At 49.0% G+C, this 18,651-nt stretch overlaps 2 protein-coding genes across 2 annotated transcripts; both read left to right on the plus strand.

Moving 5' to 3' along the window:
- Nucleotides 1-260: 260 nt before the first annotated feature.
- LOC126540375 (sulfotransferase 2A1-like) lies at nucleotides 261-7,095 on the plus strand. Its single transcript, XM_050187177.3, has 2 exons — nucleotides 261-588; nucleotides 6,003-7,095. Exons 1-2 carry the CDS (start codon nucleotides 263-265, stop codon nucleotides 6,625-6,627), a joined length of 951 nt encoding a protein of 316 aa, XP_050043134.2. The 5' UTR covers nucleotides 261-262; the 3' UTR covers nucleotides 6,628-7,095.
- An 8,046-nt stretch (nucleotides 7,096-15,141) lies between these two features.
- Nucleotides 15,142-16,929, plus strand: LOC126523675 (uncharacterized). The gene has a single exon (XM_050172277.3). The coding sequence runs from the start codon at nucleotides 15,605-15,607 to the stop codon at nucleotides 16,871-16,873; it is 1,269 nt and encodes a 422-aa protein (XP_050028234.2). The 5' UTR covers nucleotides 15,142-15,604; the 3' UTR covers nucleotides 16,874-16,929.
- Nucleotides 16,930-18,651: the final 1,722 nt, after the last annotated feature.

Raw genomic sequence — 18,651 nt, forward strand, 5'->3', positions numbered from 1 at the left:
AAGCGAGATGCATTATTCATCAGTGTTTCGTCGTGTCTGTGTCTTTTGACTATCTACTGGTGATGTGTGTACCCGTCTCTCAGTGCAACAAGCGTCGAACCTTTTTGTGAAGCACCATAAACAAGCACCACTTGTAGCCTTGCACACGAATCAGCAAGAGCTTGTGTTAATTGACGTCAAATACTTCAAGTGACAAGCAGAAGCGTGCGTTCTCCTCTCAGCCTGTGTTCGTCCGTATTATTTTTCTTTTCGGCAGGACAACATGAATGATGAGTCGCTCATCGAAGTCGACGGCCTGCTGGTCAACGATTTCCTTCGCGAGAAGAACGTGCGGGCGGCGATGCACTACCGACCACGAGACGATGACGTGTTCATCGCCAGCTATCCAAAATGCGGCACGACCTGGACACAGTACATCGTGTGCAACATCTTCTCCCGTGGCAACGCCCCGAACAACGTGACAGACTTCCTGCTCCAGGCGCCGTACTTGGACTTCATGGGCGCGGACGCTCCGAAAAAGATGCCCAGGCCCGGAGCTTTGATGACGCACTTGCCGTTCAGCATGCACTGCCACTCCGATAAGGCCAGGTAATTCGTGCCATTTCAGTAACTATACGCTGCAAAGATAATTACTGTAAGTAACGGAAGCTACCTTGGCAGCTCACATCATGAGGGCATATATTGGACTCTCATGGGGACTGAAAGTCGTCATTCTCTAAGGCTTGCAATACGGCGTACTTTGCATGGCAGCCAATAGAATCGCGCGATTATCACGAGCCAATTGAACTTTCTTTTCATTTTCCATTTGTCGGGCTCTGCTTCCTTTGTTGTGCACGCCGATAGAAACGTCTTCACGATATCGCTGCGATGGCTTGTCAGCCATTATAAAAAACGTGACCGATAAAGTGAAGGCTTGTTTCCACAGGGTACGGTATATTTGACTTCGCTTTATTCACCTAAAGACTCCGTATATGGGGGTTTATTACATAAGGGTACTAATACTGTGAAGTGTTCGTTTCAGCTTGCCTTGGTTCCTAAAATTCTTCCCGCTGAAGCTGCAAACTATAAGATTATTGTGTAGAGAAAAGATTTAGAACACATCTGACGAAAGCAGGACGCTGTAAAGAAACGTGCGCGAATTTCGTTGACACCTATCCTCGCAACTGTATAAAACTCGCTCAAGGAAAAGGCACGAAACTTGCTGCACAAGCAAAGATAATTGAACGACTGCGCAGTATTCCAAGAAAAACGTACAAGGGGGCTTCCCTCGTAGCTTCATGATATAGTGGCTGGGCCTTGACAATTTTGCCTGAACGTTTTCATAAAAGTCGAAGAAATTTGTGCTTTTACAAAACACAAAAATGAAATTCGGATTGTACTAGCGTGGAAAGTTACCACTCCATTCTTTTCCCTCGGAAACCAAGGCAGATGTGTTTCAGTTGCAGGGAGATACGGAGATATGAGAATTATCTGAAGAAAACCGATACTGTAGGGGTCGTATACATTTGTTCATCGTGCAGCAGTTAGTTGCAATGCTTGTCATGCTCTCTTGGTCATTTATCTTAGGCTCTTATAGAGAAAAGTGAGTGCTTCATTGGCACAAGTACAAGTTCGCTTTCACATACGTGTCAGTGGACCTAACTTTTTTAGTTATTCGAAGAAGCGATTCAGTTAACGAAACAGTTAATTACCTATACGAAAGGCAATTTCTGCAGAGTTTCACTGGGCTGCTGGCCAAAGCTGGTGTTACTAAGCCTAAAGGCTGACAAAACTGTGGATACTTAGGTTTCTTTTTTTCAAAACCGTGCTATTTACAAGGAAGTCTATATTATCACTACCTGAATAAGAGACGAAACTAAACATAGCAGAGCGGCTAAATTTTTGTCAGTCAACATCAACTAGACAATGAAGAGAGATAAGCCATAGGAGAAATGAGTTGTTATGTGTTTATTTGAAATGTAGAACTAATACAGTAAATATACATAAATGGGGCAGAAATATATCATGCTGAAAATGGGAGCCAAACCCACATCTTCCGCAATGCGCCTGCCGTGCTTACCAACCAGGCTACCACGGCGCCATCCTCCCGTTCAACAACTTGCCCATTGATCTTCGAACAGAAGCGAAAGGCGACTTTTAGTAAATGTCACCATTGATCTACGCGACTACGACACCAGGTTCCGTGCGTCCCCTGGCGTGGGCCAGCAGCGTAGAGCTGGAAACGCGCACCGTGTACACTTGTACGCTTGTACACGCAAGAGAAAGAAGGGTAAGCTAGGACAGACTAGCTTTGTCAGAGACGCCATACTACCAATCTTTCCGCCTGATGTCACACGGAGAGTAGATGTAACGCGGCGCACCAGGCACATGCAGTTCAAATACGTTTCTCTTGGCACAAACCACGAGTCATCTCCCGTTATCTCCCCAACACTGTTTAACATCTGTATGATTGGTCTTTCCGAGAGGTTGGCGCGCGTCGAGGACGTCAAGCACACCATCTACGCCGATGACTTCCCCATATGGTGCTCCGGCGGCTGTGAGGGCAGAGTTGAAGAAGCGATGCAGGAGGCGATCGACATGATCGAGGAGTATCTCCACCCCACCGGACTTCGATGCTCCTCCGCCAAGTCGGAGCTCCTGCTTTACAGAAAAGAAAAGGCAGGCAGACCCAAAGATTGGAAGCCAGTCTCCGAAAGCAGCATCAGACTTCGCACTTGGGACGGGGGGTGATAGCCAGGGTCGACGTTATTCGGGTCCTGGGCATGTTTGTCGAATTCAACGGCGGGAACGGAACTGCTCTCCGCAAGGTCATCGCAAAGACGAACAACGCTTTCCGCCTCGTTCGCAGAATCGCAAACCGCCATCGAGGCATGAAGGAAAACAATCTTCTCAGGCTGATCAATGCCTTCGTACTCTGCCACCTCACGTACAAGATTTCTATGCACAACTGGCTCAGAGCGGAGTGAGACAAGCTCAACGTTCTCATCCACAAAGTAGTCAAGAGGGCTCTTGGGCTACCCATCAGCACCCATACCGAGGATCTCCTGAAGCTGGAGGTACATAACACCGCCGAGGAGATTGCCGAAGCCCAAGAACGCGCGCAACTCAGTCGCCTGACCACCACAGCGGCAGGTAAACGCATCCTCGAAGAGCTGGGTTACCACCCTGCAGAATTTCCGATGGTCAGTACCCTGACTCTTAGGTGCATTCGAGACAAGTTCGTAGTGGCCCCTGTACCCCGAAACGTCCATCCAGTCCACAACGAGGGCAGACGCAAGGCCAGACCAGCAGCCATCCTCAAACAGATCAAGCAACACGACATTAGAGCAAGCTTCGTCGACGCCGCGGAGCACAGTGACGGGAAGACCTTTGCTGTCGTTGTGGTCGACTCGAGCGGCAAGATTTCCAATAGCGCCTCGATTCGCATTTCAGACACCGGAGTCGCCGAGCAAGTCGCCATCGCCCTCGCCCTGCTAGATGGTTGTGGGTCCGAAATCTATAGTGATTCCAAAACGGCAGTTAGGGCTTTTCAGAAGGGTTGAATCGCCAAGGAAGCTGTTCGTCTTCTTAGCGGATCGAGTCTATATGCTCTCACAAACAATTCAATTCACTGGTTTCCCGCTCACGTAGGGCCGGTCGAGGATGCTCCCCGAACCTCAATGAGTCTACTCACGAGGCTGCGCGTGACCTCATCGACCGCGCTTCCTCTATAAGGAGCACAGACTCCCCTCCTCTCTGTCACAGAGACGCTCCCGCTACTCACAACGAGATTAATAGATATTTCTACATGTCCAGAAGGGTCCTTCCACCCCCTCACCCCAAGTTGAATAGGGCGCAAGCCGTTTCGCTTAGGCTTCTACAGACCAGCACATATCCGTTTCTGTCCGCTCTCCACGAGGCTTACCCCGACGTGCATCGCGACGACGCCTGCCCGTCCGGCGGCCAGGCCTCCACTCTACCTCACATGCTCTGGGAGTGCGGGTCGACATACCCCAAGTTCATCAAGGAGGAGTGGGACTCGCTTCTGCGTAGCCCCGCTCTAGAAAAGCAAATCCTGGCCGTCCGGCGTGCCCGCGACCGGGCCGGTGGGCTACACCTGCCGGTCCCGACGTGGGACTAGCCGGTGCGCGACGAGTTCGCGTCCTCGCCGGACCTGCAATAAAGTTTCTTCACTCACTCACTCACTCACTCACTCACTCACTCACTCACTCACTCACTCACTCACTCACTCACTCACTCACTCACTCACTCACTCACTCACTCACTCACTCACTCACTCACTCACTCACTCACTCACTCACTCACTCACTCACTCACTCACAAACCACGAGGGGCTGAGGGGCAGTTGTCGCTGCATTTATGAGATACAGTGGTTTTGCCGGAGAGCGTTGGTCGACGCCGCACACGGCCTAGGCAGCCAGTGCAGGAAATATCGAGTATATAGACTATCCTGTATAGCAAGCCGTCATTACGTGAACACGTTCTAAGCCCGATATTTTTGGATGCGCGTTTCCAATGCCCGGGGAGCGTTATCACGTACCCTCTCTAGTGGACGTTAATATATGTTTGGGTAAAAGACCTCCCTTCCCTCAGCGTAGGGTAGCCAACCAGACTCTTGACTGGTTAACATTCCTGCCTTCCTTATATTCCCCCCTCCTCTCTCTCTTGAGTAAAAGACGTCCAGCATGCGGTCAAACGGTTGATCGGGTTTAACTTCCCCGAAGCAGCACACCGGCTACGAGAGACCTCATGTAGCTACTTAGCTGCTAGCCGTTTAGTTAGTGTTCCTTTTTTTTTTGCCGGTAAGTAACTCGGGCATGATGCGCCAAGGACGAACCGCAGCGGTGGGCTGCGCATTCTTACCAGGCGAACTTTTCTGTATTTCACTCCCACCTCAATGACCTATTTCAGCCAGAAATCAAATCGGCGGATTTGTCCAGAACGCCATGGTCAGTCAGACGCTGCAGCGGGTCCCAGTGAAACCACCATCGTACCACATTGTCACCGCAGGTGTAATGACAGTACAACACACTGCTTCAAGATCAGTGCGTGCATAGATATGTTTCAAAATTTACAACGCGGAATGTTTTTACTTCTCCTTAGCTCGACAATATGAAATGCTTTTTTGGCTATCCCTCCTCTCACTCGCCTTACTTCATAGACGGTAGAAGCCGCCTGAATATGACGATAAGTAACGACACAAGAAAATATTGAATAAATATACGTGTAGATAGACTTAGTCGATCGCGGATTTAACTTTATTACTAGTGGTTATTCCGGTTGGTGTTATACAGTACAATTGACGTTCTCAGAAAAGAAAAAAAGAAAACTCCCGTTTACAGCTCCCTGCAATTTAAAATTTTTGGATTGCGTATAGGGCATCTCATTGCTCAAATAAGTTTTTCATCCCGCAGCATATTGCAGCAAGTTGGTAGCATAGATTTGTGCGTATCATGCATTAATATATTTCCTTCCATCTGTCGTGTGAGTGGGTGGTTGGGAGGGAGAGAGGGAGGGGCTCCCACGTTTTTCAGGTGCAGTGCAAGAAGGGTATTTTACGTATGTTTTCTAATTTATTCCTTATCGTCATTTTGAATTTGGTACAATTATTCAACGAAATCGAGTATCTTGTTTACAGGCAGCTTATTCGAAAACCGACCTTGCCGGTCGTCGGTGCAGAAGACTCTGAAAGCGCTGTTGCGCGTTTTTTTTAACATTGGCACGTCGTTGCTCTCGCCTTTGGCCACGAGATTTTGTTTTTCGCATTGTTTAAAGAACCTTGGCCCCCCTCTATCTCTCTATAGTTCTCATTTTTCAATTCCCTCTCCGTAAATTTTTATGTCCAGGGTAACAGAGCAGGCTCTTTAATGATTAACCTCTATTCCTCCACCTCTTCATATCTTGTTTCTCCCGTTTTCCCTTAAAAGCTAAACTATAGTCTTTATATAGCCGCGGTGCTACACAGAACGGCGTTTAAGTGTTATCATTTTTATTCTCCACAGGTACATCTATGTGGCCAGAAATCCCTACGACTGCGCAGTCTCGTACTACCATTACCTGCTGGGACACACGCCCAAGACCTGCAGTGACGTTTCGTTCGAAACGTTCGTGAGGGCATTCATCGCCGGACGCGTACCCTATGGAGACTACTTTGACCACCTGCTCTCCTGGTACGAGCACCGACACGATTCCAACACCTTATTTATCACATACGAAGACCTCAAGAAATACACAGCGACGTGCGTCTTGAATATCGCCGACTTTCTCGGCAAGCAAGAGTACGGAGACGTGCTGCGCAGTGATCCCGAGCTCTTCCAGAGGATTCTGGACTCTTGCAGTCTGGGAAACATGCGAGAAGTGTTCAACTGCCGCTGCGATAGCTTTGTAAGCGCCTTGCTAGAGCTCCCCGAGGGTAAGCGGTTAGACTCCATGGAGATCTACAGGAAGAAAGGCCTAACCAAACGAGAGTCTCACGAGGGTTCTGGGCGTGTCCGCAAAGGAAAGATCGGTGACTGGAAGAACCACTTCACGACGCCCGAGCTCCTGGACACTATGAAGTGCTGGATCGAGGCGAAGACCAAAGGCACGGATGTTATGCGACTTTGGGAAGACCTAAACCTACCTTGAACGGTGTGTCCCGTACTTCCGCATGTCCAGCGTCTTGTTTCTTCCGAATCATGCGGGGAAGATCGGTGAAATCTTATTCTCCGCGACAAGCACACATATATAAGGAATTGTCGTTCAGCGACAGATGTGCAGAGAAGCAAGAAGAGGTACCAGGTGCACTGTGCATGTTATTTTTTAAAGAGAAAATACACATTTTAGCAACTGCAAAATCCACCTTCATTGCGTTATAATCTTCATACTTTACAAGAATCTACCAACTGTGTTTCTACATTTCATGAACATGAAGGACATTCTGATGTTTATCTTTGGTCAGGGATCCTCACGTCGATTATTCGCCAAATTTCTGCTTTATTCGCATGAAGCACTGTCAGCACCATCAATTCATTTTTCTGCAACCTATACTCTTCAAGATATGTGAGTTATGAATGTATAGTTAATTTTTTATGACAACAAATGCGTCTTCTGCTACGTTACAGCGACAAATTATGCAACTTTAATAGAACTCTGTGCACGCCTGATTGTGTAATCTTTAACGTATATATAGAGGGAAAAACTGACTGGGCTTCTATTGCGCACGTCAAAAATTCTGCAAAATTAAGAACCAGTTCGACATTTGCGACGCATACGGCTATCAATTCATAAGCCTTATAAACCTTAGAAACTGCCACCCGCATAGCCTCCATAATATACAACCTGCTTCAGAATTCCTCACAAATAAAGAAACCGTACTCTTCGCGTAAAGTTTAAGTAAAAATAGCTTGGATATGTCCGGCGTATTCTTACCGATATGCAGGCGGTGTCGCTTGATTGGAAATCAGCACACAGCTGATATGAGTCATGCAATTTTCTGCAGCTTTCCTTTTTTTGATATCCCACAAATGTTGCTGTGTCGTTCCAGTCGAGCATTTGGAAGTACAAGTTGTGAAAACCTAATCGCATCTTTCACCGTACGGAAATGCATTGGTCATTGTGGTCTGTTCATCTTTCGGATGCTTCGGATAGCTTGTGGCGTGCGTGCTGGGAGTGCAGTAATCAGGCAATATAAACGATCACAAGCACTGAACTATTCCTTGGGCGCAGGAGACCTTGACCATGCCTAGGCTCCTTTCAGATCTGTTATGTCAAAACACATCGCCGTCATAGCTCTAAAAGATCTTACACTGACCCTCTCTGTTTAGGCTGATTTGCAGAAGAAAAGTTGCCTTCATTTTTACGGCACATTTTGATTTGAAGCGTAAACGTAGAACTGTAGATACGGTACATGATCAATGAGTTTTGTGTTTCCAGCACCAGAGCAAGAACGCTGAACTTTAGGTGTCGTTAAATAACCAATCAGATTTTCGTGCTTCCAGAACAGTGTTTAGCTAGGCCTGCATATGTCCCTCCAGAGGGGCATGTCTTCCAGAGACCGGGCTGTTCAACTTCCCTGTTTGGCAAGCTGGGTCGCAAACGAAAACTGTGATCGAAATGCGTCTGTAGTAGCATTGCCGGCGAGTCGGTGTGAAATATGGTTTCTTGTGCCTGGAAAATCTAAATTGGTCGAACTGGTCTTCCACAATATTCCTGTGCTAACGCATTTTCATGTTACGAATGCGATAACTAGTGAGAATTCCCTAGAAGTATGGAGCTCACTTATCGGCACAATAACGGCCATGCTTTGCGTTTACTGTATATCCCAGTCGTTACCCTTTGCAAGTGTTTGATGCCCGGAGGGATTATATTTGCACTTCGTTCTATATTGCATTGTATCAAAAATAAGCATAAAAATACCTTCATCCGTTGATGCCATAGATTTCATTTTCACTGAAAAGCCCGGTTGTGTAGCTTTCTCTCCCAAATTTTATATGACACTCCTTCAGAAGTTTAACGCGAAATTTGAATATTGCGCACTGCAACACCGTGAAAAGACATACTCTGTGATGTTATTCGCCGTCTGTTATAAATATATTGGAACATTTTTCCATGGTCATCTGCTTCAGCAAGCTTGAAGAACTACATTTATACGGTTTACTCTAACAAAAAAAAGCTTTTGATAAAATCGATGCACGATATTGTGTCAAGGATTCTCTTCAATGAGTACTGACACACAACGTTGTACCTTGGCTTTTCTTTCGTCAAAAGCAGGGCCCGAAGTGTCCGGTCAGGGGACATGGGACGGCGACCACCACTATAGCGCCCGCACACTCTCACCAGCTTATGCACGCACGCACGCGCGCACACACACACACACACACACACACACACACACACACACACACACACACACACACACACACACACACACACACACACACACACACACACACACACACACACACACACACACACACACACACACACACACACACACACACACACACACACACACACACACACACACACACACACACACACACACACGCACGCACGCACGCACGCACGCACGCACGCACGCACGCACACACACACACACACACACACACACACACGCACGCACGCACGCACGCACGCACACACACACACACACACACACACACACATATATAATATATATATCATAAGAAACCAACAACCAAAGACAGGGGAAATTACTTGGATTAACTAATTGAAATAAAGAAATAATAAATTAATGGAATTGAAAGTGGATGGGGAAGACGGCGCCGCGGTAGCTCTATTGGTAGAGCATCGCACGCGTAATACGAAGACGTGAGTTGGTTCCCCACCTGCGGCAAGTTGCTTTTTAATCCACTTTCAATTCCATTATTTATAATTGCTTTATTTCAGTTAGTAAGTACAAGTAATTTCCCCTATGTTGTCCCCTATGTTGTCCACGTCGAAGCAGAACAACCAATCGGGCAAGAAGAACGAAGCCAACAACAACAAGGTGAGCCGGGATCAGTCTAGTACCTCCTTCGCTCAGTATACCAGTGAAAATAGTAAATGCTCCCCAGAATGTACGCGCATCAGGGAAGAAAATAAAAAAAACTCAAGGCTCAGGTTAACGACCTAAACCAACGCATGCAACGCTTAGAAGCGTTGCTAAGCAAAACAAGCAACAACACACAGGCAGGGCCGCAAAGCGGAACGATAGGCCACCCGCCCGCCATCTCCATTCCTCCCTCCTCAAGAGCCACCACGCCCTCATCGCTCCCCGGTGCGGTCTCGGCAGCGGCAGGCCACTCACGTGCAGTCACCCTCGAAGGCGTTTATGCTACGATACAACAGATGCTTTACCAGATGGGCGAATTGTTTCCGGATGGGCGAATTAAACAATAAAGTCAAGGAGAACACACTAAGCCATGAAGACCTTGAAAGAAGAATACGCAAGGTTGAGTTTGGCTCGCGCAAGCGGGTCGACGACGAGAGCAGCAACCCACGCATCAAGGCATACAGGCGCATAAACAACACGGGTGACGTCAGGGGCGCCGACAACTGCGACGGCGGTGGCATGAACGTCAGCAAAGGCTAACACCACACGCAGCGCGTCCGAACACCTCGAGATCTGGCAGTGGAATTGTCGCTCTTTCAACAAGACGGCAAGTTCACTCCACCTCTTCATCCAAAATCACCTATACTCCCCCGACGTCATCTGCCTTCAGGAGGTCGGGAACCTGCCGATCAGTCTACGGGGTTACTACGTAATCAAACATGCGGGATCACTGAAGTTCGCGGTTTTAGTTCACAAAATGGTGACGGCCGTGGGATAACATTATCAACATCATGACATTAATCACGTGCTAGTGGAAGTCCTCTCACAGAAGAGGGGTAGACGTAGCACTTTCATCCTGAATTTGTACAGTCCGCCGAGGGCTCAGAAAGACGACTGCCGCAACATCATTTACGACAGTGTGAGAGCCGCTGGCTGCAACCAGCTGGTAGTGGTGGGAGACATGAACGCTAGACACGCGACTTGGGGCTACCAACAAGACACGCAAAAGGGGAGGTCGCTCCTCGATGCGGCTGACAGAATGGGCCTCGAATTGATAACCAACCTCCTCCAACGAACCCGAGTAGGCAACAGTGTAAGTCGAGACACGTTTCCGGACCTGTCATTTGTCAAAAACTTAAGAGAATACTCATGGGCGCACCTGGGCGAAACATTGGGCAGCGATCACTACATCCTCAGCATATCGGTATCCGTGCCGAAACTCAAGAGAACAATTGTCGAAATTAGGCTTACGGACTGGGAGGCATTCAGGCAGTACCCCCCGCCGGGAAACGGTATAACGCACATAGCGGAATGGATGCAGCATCTCCGGGACGCCCACATCCAAACCACTCAAACCATCCAGCGCATGGTCGAGACGCCCGAAGTCGACCGCCGGCTCTTACACCTGTGGGAAGCCCGTGAGGGCCTCCTCAAACGGTGGAAGTGACAGCGGGTAAACCGGAAACTACGTCTACGAATCGAGAAAATAACAGACGAAGCCAGAAATTAGGCAAACGAGCTGACGCAGCAAAATTGCTTACAGTTTTGCACCTCGCTCAAGGGTACCCGAGTACGGCGCTGACGTGGCACTCAATGCACATTCATACAGACGGCGCACACGCGACAGGCGCACGGAGAGTTAGTCTGCAGAGTAATACCAGTATAACTGCTCAATAATGACGAAGCGACGTGGACGCGCCGTCAACGCTCCGCTTATTCCATGAGCATTGTGCGCATGCAGGCACACTAATACCATATATGCTAGTAAGCCCACTAGCGTTCCTCCTGGACTGCTTGCCTGTATGCGCTGGTCTGAGCGGAGCGGAAAGTAAACGCATATCTAGCGTTAACTTCACTTGAGGCTGACTAAGGTCCAAGCAGTTTTCCGTATATCTTATATCGTGCACCGTCGAGCAACGACGCCTGCATCGCCAATGGCGACGCTTCTCATCACGCCTGCGTCGTGAGAAGTCCGGCAGCGTTCCTTTGCTTATGCGCGGCACCGTTCATTCTGCCCTGCATATGTAATGCGCACCGTCACAGTCAGAGAAGTACGAGCGTAACGCTAAACCTTAATATCGCTCTCAATTTTCGTCGAAAGGTGCCAAATTTCCTTTCGTTCGTCTCGCTGTGCGACCAACGTCCGATCTCCCCGATGGCTTCGACTTCCGCGGTGACGGAGTCGCCGTCGTCGCCGGTCCGGTGAGCAACACCTCGGACCGCGTCGTGCGTGTGTTCATTGCCAGTAAGCCACAGTGAGCCGGTGCCCGTATAATCTGTACATCCCTAACTATTTCGTCTTTATAGCCGGTCGACAGAATTCGTAGTGCTTCGGGTGATATGCGTCCCCTCATGAAATTCCGAACAGCGGATTTGCAGTCACTGACTATGATTTTGTATTTGGAAGAAGTCATCATTGCCATGGCAATAGCCGTTTCTCCCCCTACCTGCGGTATAGTCGTTCTAACCATGCCGGAGGCGATGCAATTGCCCTCCCGATAAACTACTGCTACGGTGATGGCGTCGCGAGCGTTATAATCGGCCGCGCCCCCGTACACCACGTCCTCCGAGTTTTCAAAACGCTTATGTAATGCCCTGACCTTGGCCTGCCTGCGTCTCACGTCACGCACTAAGTGCATGTTTCTCGGCAGGGGAGAGATATGAATGAGAATGATGAGCTCAGCATCCTCGAGCACTGCCCTCCCCCTTCTCGTCGCATCCAACTCCTCTGGATTCCGGCGCACGCGGGGCACCCTGGCAACTAGGCGGCAAACTCAATCGCTCGCGAGATGACAGACCGAGCTGGCTCCTTCCACTCCGGTATGGACACGCGTGACCCCCTGCTCACCTTCCATGACATCACCCTTCATCAGCGCAACTCTCGCCTATCCCTCCCTCTCCCTCACAAATCCCTGTCTAAGTTCCAACAGAGCACGTGGCGCCATTTACAGGCCCACACTTTCTCCTGCCCGACGTGCCCTTATTCACCCCGGCGCCTTCTCACCCGAATGCACGCTCTGCAGACACCCTCGAGCTGACCATGCTCATATTTCCTATTCATGCCCGAAACACTCTCCCCTTTTTCTTACCATGTATCTATTCCGCAGCTGTGGGAGGCTGCTTTGGCCAGCTCGGAGCCGCATGTCCAGCTACGGCTAACGATCTGGGCAGCGGCAGTCGCCGCCAGGCATGATGTGGAGGCCACGACCGGTAGCCTGAAGGCCACCACTGAAGGTCATTAACATTACGTCCTGGATGGAAAGCTTGGGTCTGAATCCGAGCATAGAATGAGGAAAGAGGCCCGCGGCATCCATGTATTTGCTAAGGCGGTTCAGGCCGACGTCGGCTAATGATTTCCCCTACGCACGAAGTGAGCGAAATGGGTCTAAGATGATCGATGTGTAATTTTCTTTCCCGGCTTTGGGATCATGACAACTTGAGCAGCATTCCAATGCTTCAGGATCCTGCATTTTTCCACGCATGCGTTCATGTAACGTATCAGGGCCTCGACGGAAAAGTCATCGAGGTTACGGAGGATCCTATTTGTGAGGCCGTCGGGGCCGGGAAACGATATGGTGCGAAGGGCCTGTAAGGCCTCCCTCACCTCGGCTACCGTGAAGGGGCGGCCAAGGAGCTCATTCGGGGCTCCTGTGTACGGTTTTAGGTCTCGACCCTGTATACTTGTTACGGATCTCCTGGGGAAGGTCTGTATCCGAACCCTCGTATTTGTGCAGATTAGTGCACATGTTATGTCTCTGCGTTGTCCTACTCTTTCTCGGGTCGATGAGGCATCTAAGGATGCTCAATGTTCTGGCCAACCCCATCTGGAGCCCCATGCTGTCGCACGTACAGTGCCAGTTTTGACAGATCAGTTGGTTGGCGTAAGCCTCTATGCCCAGGTTAAGAGATGGGAGACGTCTACGCAGTTTGCGATTTAATTTCTGTTGCTTTAGCCCCTTCTGTAGCCCTTGCTCGGCCTCCCACATGCGGAGGCGCTTCGCATCGGCCTGTTTGAGATCAGTTTCCTCGGGTATTGTTTTCAATGAGTAAAAAAATCATTTAAATTTCTCTTCATTGCTAATTTCTCTTCAATGCTAATCGCAGTACCATCGACATTCATCATGGCATGACTTCTGCCGGCTTTTTTCAAAAGACAGCTATTTCTTTTTGATGCCATAAGGACACTTTGATCTTTGCGCGCAGAAGTGAAACGGAATCGTGCGGAATCATTTCTACAAAATTATTATTCTGGCCTAGTGCTGCGAAACGTATTCTCTGTAATAAGGCGATGCAATGTTGTTTTCGCGATGGCCTTTGTATAGTTGGCCGAGCAGTACATTGTAGTTCTGTTATATTGCGGTATTGTGGCTCGTTCTCATTGTATTATTTCTTTGTTATTAAACGTATCTTTGCGTGTAAAGATTTTTTCATGTGTTCTGTTTAACTTGAAGTCGTTTGTAGCTGCATTCGATCCGAGGCTCTGCCAGAAAAGCCATAAGTGGCTTCGGCAGGCATGTGCGCAATTGTTCTTCATGCTTATATAATTAAACTATCATTGTTATTATAATGATCGTATTTTCCTACAGGCGATAAAGCCAATTTTATTCTGACAGCAATTCAACAGGCAGACTTGCATCTCGTGCACGGTTCACTGGCGTTTTTGAATTTCGCCCCCATCTAAACGCGGCCCGGTGCTTCCTGGACTTGATCACGCCATCTCGTACAATGCAGCCGCGCAATGCCACGGACCACCACCATAGAGCTTCCTACAATAATTACTAGAGGGAACTCTGGCACTGCAATCGTTCAGCCATCATATAGTAATGATGGGCAGTACATGCATTTGTCTGATCTTCGTGCTCGTGGATTCAGACACTTTTGTGGCTCTGTTTATTACGCTTTATTTGCCTATATTGTATTAAATTTCACAGAAATCTGTACTTTTCTAAGTGCAGAAGATTGTGCGAAGGGGCACAGACGCTACTCATTGCAATGGTTCAGCTTGTCGCGGTGGCCAAATCGAAACGCGCCAAGCGTCTCAAGGCATTGGCTTGCCCGCGAGAAATTCATAAGAGCGTTTCATGCCGCTTGTTGATGTTTGCGCCTGTGGCGTAGTGATCTCATTATCGGGCTTCTGCGCTTACGTGTCCTCTGTTCGAATCATGCACTCGGACAATTTTAAAAAATGTTTATTTAATTATTTAGTATGCAGTACCTTGCTGAATATGACGAGTTTACAAAGTCACAACGCCGCTTGAAGCCAGACGGGACGACGTTTAGGCAAATCCATGTACTTCCCACAATTCTCACGTTGGCCGAAGCGCGCCCACGCAGCTACCGTAGACACTAGCGCGAGAGTTGCCTCCAGCAATTATAGTATGAAACTCTATGACCATGACGCCGGCTGTGCCTGGAATAGACAAATCGCGTTACTCGTAGTAAAAAACGGCCGTGGCTTAGCTTGGTTAAGCCTGGTGATTGCGAAGCAATAGTGTGTAGCCGAGCTGCATACTGGGCACGCCGCTTAGAAAGTCGTTCTTCTCGTTCTTCTTCCGTCTCCGTAGCTCACTGATGCTTCCTCTTTACATTCTGCCGAGCTGCCTTGTTCGGGAGTTAGGCCGCCTTCAAGAGTGGAACGCGATAGCGTTATCGCACCCCGTTCGCACCGCCTACTCAAACGCGCTACGCCAGCCAAACGTCGCGATCGGCACAGATAGCCGGGCCCCGACGCGCCATGAAGGCGGACGCGATCATGGAGCGAGTGGTGCGCCACGTGTCGGGGCAGCTCCGTACATTGCGAGGAGGGTGTCTTCTGTGTTTGCCTCAAGATGGCTCTGCGTGTGCGCAGAGCGCACAAGAAATGTAGTGGAAAGGTACTTCGCTACTCGTGAAACTGCGACTTCTGTAAGTTACGTGGTCATAATTACCGATATATACCGCAGTATAACTTTCTACGGCACGTTTCTAAGGCAACACCGCATTCACTAGAGGCGATTTTGTCCCGTTATGAAGTAGCGAACTCGTGGCTGAGCCATTCTGCTTCTGGACGCCGTGCAGTACGGACGCAGAATGGAGGGCTCCTCGAGAGCTGCGAAAGCGGCCGACGTTGGCCGTGGTACCCCGTGTTCTGCGTTGCCCAAGGATTACCGTGTCATCTTGCCTCCGTTACCAACAGGTGAAGGACAAAGGCGCGCAGTTGTATTGCAATGCGACGTCACTGGACGGCCTTATAGAATCGACGACTTCCGGAAGCCCTTGAAGGATGCTGGAGTAATTCAGCAAGTAGGTGGAATTGGCGCCTACCAAATGTCGCACGTGTGGCTGCTGAACATGAAGACAGATGAGGCAAAGCAGACGCTGCTAGACGCCGGACCACTACTGGTGAAGAACCGGCCATGCCTCGTCATTGATCCAGCGAGGCAAGAACTCAGGATTAAGCTACATTGGGTCGCGTTCGACGTCACCTCTGAGACCATTCGACGAGCCTTCCGAGAGTATGGCGAGATAAAGGAAGTCATCAGTGATCGGTGGAAGGCCGAGGACTTTGAGGGCGCCGAGTCAACGACTCGTCTGGTGCGTCTTCTGCTGCGTGATGGTGTCACACCAGACCGCATCCCACACCAGATGCGTCTTGGTAGCGGCACTGCGCTAGTGGTTGTGCCTGGACGTGCCCCGTTATGCCTTCGTTGTCACAACACTGGACACATACGACGTGAATGCCGAGTGCCCAGGTGTGCTGCCTGCCGAGCGTTCGGGCATGAGCAGGCTAATTGTACTCGCTCGTACGCCAGAGTTGCAAGCGTAGGCGGTGAAGCAGACCGGAGCGAGATGCTCATGGACGAAGAGGAAGCGGAGAGCGTGGCTGGGATGGTGGCGTCTATCAACGACGCGGCCGCAGTGGCGGCGTCCACCAGCTCAGCAGGTTCGCAAGAGAACAAGGCTGCAGACGCTCGGGCAGCAGACGCCACTCTGGAAGACGCTTCGACAGGAAAGTACGAAGAAGGTTCGGCAGAGCGCCCTTCTGAAACTCACTCTTTAGGAAAGCAGCTGCCACTAAGTGCGTCCGGGAGTGGTGAGAAAACAGCTGAACTCAAGACCGCAGTAAGCGAGGTCGTTGCGACGCTCGAAGACAGTGATTCGACGGATGAGGCTGCGATGGACGCCGAGGCAACACCTACGAAGCGCCGTCTCGGCAAAGCAAGCACGGCTTCTCAAGACACCCGGCTACGAGCAACGGAGAGGCGTGGGACCGAGCCTGGAACCAAAAAGCCTCGGGTGGCCACCAGCCATCAGCGGTCGGCGTCGCTTACACGCGGCGGCGGCAAGTCGACGCCCTGAGCGTCGACTGGACTGTGTGTTGCTACAAGGCAAGGTCTGTGAGGGGAGCGCCGTAGGCTCGGTCTGGTATCACTCGCCAATATGGAGTCCTTAGAGAGGTCGATAAATATTGCAACACTTAACGTCCGAGGGCTTAGTGCCAAGAGGCGGCAAAACCAACTTTACCGCCTCGTAACGGAGCACGATTTTGATATTGTAGCCATTCAGGAGACCAAAGTAGAGAGAGAGGATCAGACAGAGCGTATGGTGCGTCCTTTCACGAGACGCTATAACGTGTGTGTTGCCCATGCGGTGGGGAGGTCTTCGGGGTGCATTTTGTTAATTCGGCAGAGTCTTGGTGCTGTAGTGCAGTCGGTGACTACCTGTGAGTCTGGCCGTTTCATTGTATCTGACTTTTCCCTGTCAACAGAAAATTGGCGAGTAATTTGTCTTTATGCACCAACTCAGGCTCAAGAGCGAAAGCTTTTTTTGAAGAAATGGAGACGTACTTGAAATGCGAGCGTAGACTAATCCTGGCGGGAGATTTCAATTGTGTCTGTACGGAACGTGACAAAACCAGTGGGAAACACAATGATGCAAGTACTGCTGTATTGAAAGACTTGATTGCGGAATTTAATCTAGAAGACGTGGGTGAATGTCTTTGTGGTGGAAAAGCGGTCCTCTTTACCCACTTTCAGGGTGCGAGCCATGCTAGACTTGATAGAGTGTACGTGTCGGCTGAACTAATTCAGTCGTGTCGAGATTATCGAGTCACACCTGTTGCATTTAGTGATCATTGTTTGGTTTCTTTCCGTGTTGGAAAGGAAAAAACAAATAGCAAAGAATTTTCCTGGGATCTTTGGAAATTTAATGCAACCTTGCTGAAAGACGACGAGTTTTGTGAGCAGTTTCGCAAGGCTATAGATAAAACAACAACTCAAAACTTATATAGTTGGGGACACAAATGGGAAGTTTGTAAGCAAACAATTAAATTGAAAGCACTTGAAAGGGCCAGTGTTTTAAGTCACGCGAAAAAAGAACTCGAGTCCCGTCTTAGATTGAATCTGAAGCAATTGTTGGAAGCTGAAAGTATACAACCCGGTTATTTCTTAGAAGACATAAAAAGCATAAAGCAAAAACTTGAGCTGATAGACCAAGAGCGATACAATGGAGCATTGATTCGAGCCAGAGCTGAAAAATGGTGCACAGGAGAAATGCCGACAAAACGTGCCTTGGGAGTCGAAAAGAAATATGCTTCCCAAAATGCAATAACAGAAATAGAACATAATGGGGTACTGTCTACCAACAAAGAAACAATAGCAAGCTGTTTTTTGGAATATTACAAAGTATTGTTTTCTCGTAGCCAAGTTGACACTGATAGATTTAAAAAAGACTTCATGTCATGGATGCCAACATTAGATGATGAAACTAAGGAAGTATTAGAATTGCCCATAACAGTAGAGGAAGTTAAGGATGCGATTGACCATTTAAATAATGGCAAATCACCGGGACCGGATGGCTTAAGCGCTGCATTGTACAAGGCGTTTAAGGGTGTTAGCGCGCCTGTTTTGACTGAAGTATACAACGAGGCTTACGCGAGCAAACATCTACCGCCGTCCTTTTTGTCAGCACACACGGTACTAATACCAAAAACTGAAGACCCAATCAAATTACGTAACGTCACATCGTATAGGCCGATTAGCCTGACAAATATAGACTATAAAATATTAATGAAAGTATTGGCTAACAGGTTGCAGACCGTAATGAAAGATTTAGTCGGTCCACATCAAACGTGCGGA

Source organism: Dermacentor andersoni, chromosome 2, assembly GCF_023375885.2.
Source record: "Dermacentor andersoni chromosome 2, qqDerAnde1_hic_scaffold, whole genome shotgun sequence".
NCBI classification, from domain to species: domain Eukaryota; kingdom Metazoa; phylum Arthropoda; class Arachnida; order Ixodida; family Ixodidae; genus Dermacentor; species Dermacentor andersoni.